This window comes from Dipteris shenzhenensis, chromosome 4 (genome assembly GCF_047967505.1).
Source record: "Dipteris shenzhenensis isolate YYH24624 ecotype China chromosome 4, Dip_SZ_1.0, whole genome shotgun sequence".
Taxonomy (NCBI): Eukaryota; Viridiplantae; Streptophyta; class Polypodiopsida; order Gleicheniales; family Dipteridaceae; genus Dipteris; species Dipteris shenzhenensis.
In genome coordinates this window covers 33,908,766-33,915,598 of record NC_141599.1, presented here as the reverse complement: position 1 = coordinate 33,915,598, position 6,833 = coordinate 33,908,766, and the positions used below count along the sequence as shown (strand labels likewise).

General features: G+C 42.3%; 1 protein-coding gene across 3 annotated transcripts; it reads left to right on the top strand.

The window, feature by feature from the left end:
* Positions 1-586: 586 nt before the first annotated feature.
* Positions 587-5,726, top strand: LOC147902753 (uncharacterized). Of its 3 annotated transcripts, XR_015540898.1 has the most exons (9): positions 587-785; positions 1,125-1,203; positions 1,294-1,373; positions 1,468-1,534; positions 2,252-2,302; positions 2,600-2,887; positions 3,136-3,334; positions 4,676-4,848; positions 5,098-5,723. XR_015540898.1 is itself a non-coding variant. In XM_087373760.1 (8 exons), exons 1-7 carry the CDS (start codon positions 710-712, stop codon positions 3,338-3,340), a joined length of 846 nt encoding a protein of 281 aa, XP_087229886.1. In that variant the 5' UTR covers positions 587-709; the 3' UTR covers positions 3,341-3,361; positions 4,696-5,726. The 3 variants fall into 3 exon arrangements, 2 of the variants coding, with proteins under 2 accessions (XP_087229886.1, XP_087229884.1); XM_087373760.1 differs by having other exon boundaries at positions 3,136-3,361; positions 4,696-5,726; XM_087373758.1 differs by having other exon boundaries at positions 4,676-5,725.
* Positions 5,727-6,833: the final 1,107 nt, after the last annotated feature.

Here is a 6,833-nt window from a genome sequence, read left to right as displayed (position 1 = left end):
ACTTTCAAGATATAATTAATGAAAAAAGTCTACTAAATGCATGAATACTTTGTTTACTCCTCAAACATCCTCCACTTGCCAGAATTCAAATGTTTGCAAAGAACAAATGGCATTGGAATTGCAACATGTTACAAAAACGACCTCCATTTGTTAAGAGAACAATATATCAAAAAACAAAATTGTGAATGCTTACTAGCAATTTTCTCAACTAAAAGAAATGAAGAAATTGCTATCATCAATGTATACAATTGCCCTTCAACATCAGCCGCCACAGCACTTAACTCTTGCCTTCATGCACTACCAATCGATATACACACATCCACAAAAATAACAATTATCGGAGGCTCCAACACAAACTACCTCAGATCAAACAATGAAACAAAAGAACTCTCCACATTCATGTCCAAATGGAACATGACCCAATGAATTCAACAACCAAAGACAAAACAAGGTTAGAAGATAGACAATGGTTGGACAAATAAACCTAGATTGCACAAATTTTATTTAAAGGAGAGACGATGCACTAATTTATACAAACATAGAGAGACAGTAAATAGCTGGAGGGCTATTAAAATGTAAGTGACGGGAAAGGGCAAGAAGTTAGGGTTTGGCAGGGTGGGTTCTTGAAAACCCCCAGAAAGCTTCATGTCGCCATAGCCATTTTTCTCTCATCTATCTGCTGCTCTTCCTGTTTCCCCTTCCCCTTTCCATGTCGCACTTCGGTCGCTCCGGTCCTCCCGACATCAGGGATACTTACTCCCTCCTCGTCCTCAATATCACTTTCCGTAAGTCCCCCTTCCCCTCCCTCCTCTTTGCCTCGCTTGTACGTTTTTTGGCCTTTCCTTTGCTTGCTGCAATTCGCGCACCTCTGCTTCTTGGCTTCTCCTACATCGGCCCTGCTGCCGAGCTGCACATAGTCGGTAGCATGGCTCTCCAACGATTTTAAGCTCAATTTTGGACCTATCCCTTTTGCGGATATCTCCGTGCTTCTGCTTCTCCTTCCCTCAATGGCGCCGCGCTGCCGATGACGCCGCACAGTTTTGAGTCTCATAAGCTTGTGGATGGCGCGGGAATGATTTAGCCAGGTTTTGCGTGAATTTTGACCTAGGGTCTTTTCTTTCCAGGAACCAGTGCCGATGATCTTTTCCCTCTGTTCGACAGATACGGGAAAGTCGTGGACATCTTCATACCGCGTGATAGGAGGTGAGTGTGGGTGCTGTTGTTCGGTTTTTTAAATGTGGTTCCTCTGGAAAGCTTCTGGCGAGCGCTAAGTTTTCTATTCGCTTTCTTCAGGACTGGGGACTCTCGTGGTTTTGCCTTTGTCCGCTACAAGCACGCGGATGAAGCTCAAAAAGCAATCGATCGCCTGGATGGTAGGGTGGTAGTATGTGTGAATTGTTCTGAACACTCAAGCGGTATTGAAGACTGGTCTCAACTAGTCCCAAGTCTGAACCATTTTTCCTGCAGGACGGACGGTCGATGGGCGCGAAATTATGGTGCAGTTTGCCAAATACGGTCCGAATGCAGAATCGATGTGAGTCCAAATCCATGCATACTTTGTGTGGTGTGTGAGTGATATGTTCTATAACGCGTAACGCATTCTCATCTTTATAGTTTTGACGCTGCCTACGTAGCTCGCAATTAATACTAGCGTTGATCATCTATGTCGATTCCAATATCACCTTAACGGTGTTTTGGCTAATTCTAAGCAAGCTCTATGTTACGTATCGCCACGAAGATGTTCTGTATGTTCCCTTATTTTTGAAAGAATTATCGACTTGTAAAATTATGGTGGCTAGGAATCTTGGCTTCTGACGTGAATATGAAGCCATTGTGTTTGAGGAATGGATCTTCTGTAGTTTTTGACAGTAAGTATTGATCGTTGGTTACATGATCGAGAAAAATGGTCAGATTATGCTCTCCTGCAATAGAAATCGTCGCAGGTTGTGTTTGTGACCACTTTGCCACTGGTGCTCAATTATACCTGCTGGCTGAATGAATTGCATTGAAAGTTTTCCAATTCTGGACCTTTCGTACATTGTCTCTCTTCTGAATTTGTAGGTGTTTATTTCTGTAGGCATGGCATGTTGATCCAGATGACTGTTTGCCCTGAAGCTAGTTGAACTAGTTATATGTCGCAGCTGACATGTTCTCATATTTGCCAAGGTCTTTAAGAGTGCCTGCTTTTCTGTTTGGTTTGCTTTAGTATCTCTATCAGGAATTGGGAAACTTATAATGCACTGTCTTGCAGTCAGCGTGGCAGGATTTCCGAATCAGCCAGTCGAAGTCCAAGGCGATCAAGGTTGGTTCGAGTCCTCTTAATATGCAAAGGCTAGAAGCAATGCTACTGCAAAGTAGTTCTTTCATTGAGTCTCACTGATAAGTTATAATTCTGTCTTGTTGTTAGTGGTTTTGGTTTGAGCTCCCATTTCCTGGGTGTGGAGCTGTTTGTCTCTTGAAGATTAGTAGCGTAAGAAGTGATTGGTTGAGCAGAGGAGTGTACTGGTGATAAGTTAACTCTTTGGTCTCCTCCCTATATCTTTTGCAGTTTTATTTCTGGCATGTTGGATGTATGAGCATTTATTATTCTTCATTGCAGGTACCGGGATGATTACTATTATCAGGACAGAGATTACAGGAGACAGAGCCCTAGTAGGAGTCGGGACAGGTATGAACGGGACAGGTATCGTGAACGGGAGAGGGACTACCGTCGCAGGTACAGTCTCAGCCGGAGCCGGAGCCGCAGCCGCAGTCCCATTCAAAGCCCCAGCCGCAGTTTAAGCCGGAGTCCCAGTCGCAGCAGAAGTCGAAGCAGAGGCTATGAGGATCGTCCTAAGGGTTCTGGAAGCAGATCCATTGAAAGGAAAGGACAAGCTTACACGAAAAGGTATGGCTTTATATGATGGTGGTGTGATGATTCATTAGAAGGCACAGGATCGGATAGTCATTGACTTGGTGCCGCATTGCAAGGATGAAATGGGTCCTACTTGTACTATAGGTCCTACAGGTTTTGTTTTGTCACCAGTTTCTGAACGATTGAGTGGGGGACAGGACACTCTTAGCGTAATGAAGGTCTTTGTCAATCTTTCTTGAGGAATTTATAAGGCAAGTACTTATTTGGCATTCAATTTTCAGGGGTAGTGGTTTATCAAGAGACCGGAATCTTTCTCCAGCTCGCAGTCTGACTCCTCCACCCAAGACTCGCAGTCTTTCTCCAGTACGTAGTTCTCGTGGTGGGAGAAGTCTCTCTCCGGATGAGCGTGATCTTAGTCCCAGTCACAGTCGTTCTCCTGAACCTCGCTCTCGCAGCATATCACACAACTCAGATGCTGAGGTCTGATTTTAGTTGGAATACCCCAATCTCTTTTTGAACTGCTTTCATTCCGGTGAATTTGGGTATTCATCTAATCTCCTTTAAAAGAAGTTTGTTTAGCCTCTTAATTTTAAAAAAGAATTTATTCTATGTAATGCAAGTATGTATTCCTATCTGCATTTTGGTTATACAGGGTGTGATATGTAGGACTTTACTAAAGAGAAATTGAGCAGTACATTCTACAGTAGATGTAGGGGACAGTTGTAGACCCTTCCTTATCTTAGTTCTGCTGCCCTTTCTCAAGTTCAGTGAGTGATAAGTTTCTCTAACGCACTGATTCCCAATTTGTGCATCTGAGTATTTGGCTAGGCCCTTGAGAATTTGGAGGGTGATCAGATTTACTCGTGAATTTTGAGGATATTCTGCTTGTAGGAGAACATAGACGAGCCACCTTGAAAGAGCTATGACAGTCCTCTAAAGTCTTTTGGGATCAAGGGATTTGGTACCCTTCCCTTCTTGACACATCAATTTACCTTCGTTCAAAGCATTGGGCCCACAGGGGGAGGGCTGCACATTAGCTAGATGCTATTTACATTCCATGGAAGGTTAGTTGTTGCCTTCATTAACTGGGGCTTTGCCTAGAACCACACCCTTTATTAGGTGTCGAACAGTGAGCATGGTTAGCTAGACTGTACATATGCTAGGATCGTCTGTATCTTTTGATTCAATATGCATTAGGATCAGCTGCATCTTTTGATTCAGTATGCATATGGCTTCCCTGGTTTTTGGTCTAAAATCAGGCCACTCTTCTAGATTTGTGGGATTCTAAATTTTGGCCACAAATTCTAAATTTTGATAGGACCTTCTCATTCACTTGTTGGTTTTCCTTTGTATGTTAAGTTATTAACCAATGGCTGTTCCTTGAGGTCGAAGATAAGAATGGCCGTAGTTAATTGTAGTCTGTGAAGTGTATAACAATGTCTAATATTGTTGCGATAACTCTTTGCATCAGAATTGATTTCTTCTTGTTGTCTTTCTCAAGAATGTTTGGGTGGGTTGACTCGGGTATCGATGTGAACATCAGGGCTAGTTTGCTTATTAAGTTTATTTTACTTGGATTGCTTTTCTTTATATCAGCTCTCTTTTCTGGCTAGCCTGTCTCACTTGCATGCATTTCCTTCCTCTCTTCTACTTTTTGTTTTCATATCTTGTTTGTCAACTTAAATTGGATTTATGGTAGTCTCACAAGGGAACATGTAATTAATGTGATCATTTCTTTTGCAACTCAGTTTGATTTTAGGAGTTGCCTTTTTTGGATTCTGATGTTATCTTTGGAATCCTTCTTTTTTCTTTTTCTTGCAGGACCCCTAGAACTGCCGTACAAAGCTGTAGTGAATTAAGCTACGCCTTAAAGAAGTGGTATTTGGTTGCATGTTATAGTGAGTACGTGTTGTCATACAGCCGCCTGATGACTCACCTCGGTGGCGGACAACAGTTTCTCAAAATGATAAGCAGATAGCTGAATGTCCTGGATGGTTAGTCTGTCTTCCTGAAGCATGCTTTTTTTAGTTAGCTTGATTGTCAACAATGGTATGAGAGATGGACCTTACTGTAAGTGGGGTACTTCCCACTTGTTGCTGAGTAGATGCATGCTAAATTGGCAGTTTAAGGAGTGAGCGAGTTCTTTTTGTCTCCCTTGAGAACAAGGGACATAAAATTGATGAAGTATTTAAGACAACTAGTACTTTCTGACTTGCTGGCATTATGCACTGGGTTGTGGATAGTGTTGAGTGGGGCCGTGGTACTGCTGGTAGCTGTGGTGGTGGCCACTTGATGGTGAAGGTGGGCAGGGGTCGTGTTGTTTCACCTGCTGCTCGTGCTGATGTGGATGATATTGGGAAAGAAATGGAGCGGTTATTGCTGTGCATTTTGATGCTGGTTTTGATCTTGGTGTTCGGCAGTGCTTGGAGACCAATTGCAGCTGTGCGTGTACTTGTTTCATGTTGGGATGCACCGATTTAACTCAGTATGGAAAAATGAGAAACACTTATTGCTTGCTTTAACATTTCACAGACTGGCCTGTTGAGTTTGTCTCAAGGGGTCGTGTGAGTGTCCTTGTGAACTTAGGCAGAACTGGTGCTGTGTGCATGCTAGCTGTTATCAAAAGGTCTTTGTTTGGGGTCATCCTCCAGTTTCAGCTCTTCCCATGGTATCCCGATCAGGGAGAATTCATTTTGTTCTGTCTGCAATGATCTCTGCTTGAAGTAAAGTCCAGCCCCCCCCCCCCCTGGCCCCCCTGACCACAAACTCCCACTTAACAAAAAATCCTCCCTTCTGTCCCATGTGATTATTTTGGGGGTAAGTTTGCAAACCTGTTACACATTTTGTAGCAAGCAAGGCTGTCAAATTTTTTTAAAGGCTTGGAATAGCATATATCTGTTTTCAAGTTGATTGGGTTGTGTGCCACTATTTTCTTTATTTAACGAGCCTGAGATTAATAGGTTTTCAAATTAAGTCTTAATTTTTGTAGATGTATGAATCCGCAAAAAGGGTATTAACTTACTATCCTTTGGTACTGTCCTGGATGCATTTCTTCTCTTCAGCAGGAGTGACTGGTGGCATGTTCCTATGTTTTCTGCTTGGTAGTGACTCTCGTTGAATTGCATTGATACTATTTGACTGAGGATAGGTATGATAGGTATCAGTTAACATAATTTTGTTTTTACGTATTGGTTTAAAAATTTACTGTAAAAAAGTTAGTGCTTGTTGAAGTGGACAAACTGTTTTAGCTATCTGCCGCGTGCATTGGCTGAGGGAGGCTGCCGTGCTCATTATGTTTGCTTGCTGTTGTGTTAATTATGTTCGCTTGCTGCTGCTGTTTGCAGCTAATTCATAACTAAAGATGTTCCTACTTATTGTATAGATGATGCTTTGAAGAGTTGGATAAGAGCTAAAGCTATGAAAGGGAAGTGACTAGGCTAGCCAGTGTGCAAAATTTCAAGGCTCTCAAATTTGTAGTAGGAAAATTAGATTGGAATGGCAACCTCCAACTCGAGGTTACAATCATGTTCTGTACGAGGATATATTCATGTCAGGGTCTTATATTATTGTGATGTGCTTTTTCCTTCTTGAAAGGCTTCAATATAGATTTTTTTCCGTAAGTGTTGGCAGTCGTCACTGCAAAGCGAAATACTAGTCTTCACAGCTTGAATGAAGAAAATGTAGACTCCTTTTTGAATAGTCTTCTCCTTCAGTGCTAGTCCTTCAGTTTACCTCTGGAGTGTTGACAGAAACTCAGTATCGTGTCAGTGGGGATGCCATAGTAGCTAGCCCCCGCATGTTTTAGATTCATCTAGATAGCTATACTGATTCTACACAAATTGGATTGCCAAAGGTTAATTGGGTGCTATTGCCCAAGGTCAGTGTGTTCTGGCACGAGTGCTAAATCCAGTCTTAGAATTCTAAGATATTGATGATAATGGATGTTTGCTTGATTGTGTGCATGGGTAGGTTAGTGTGC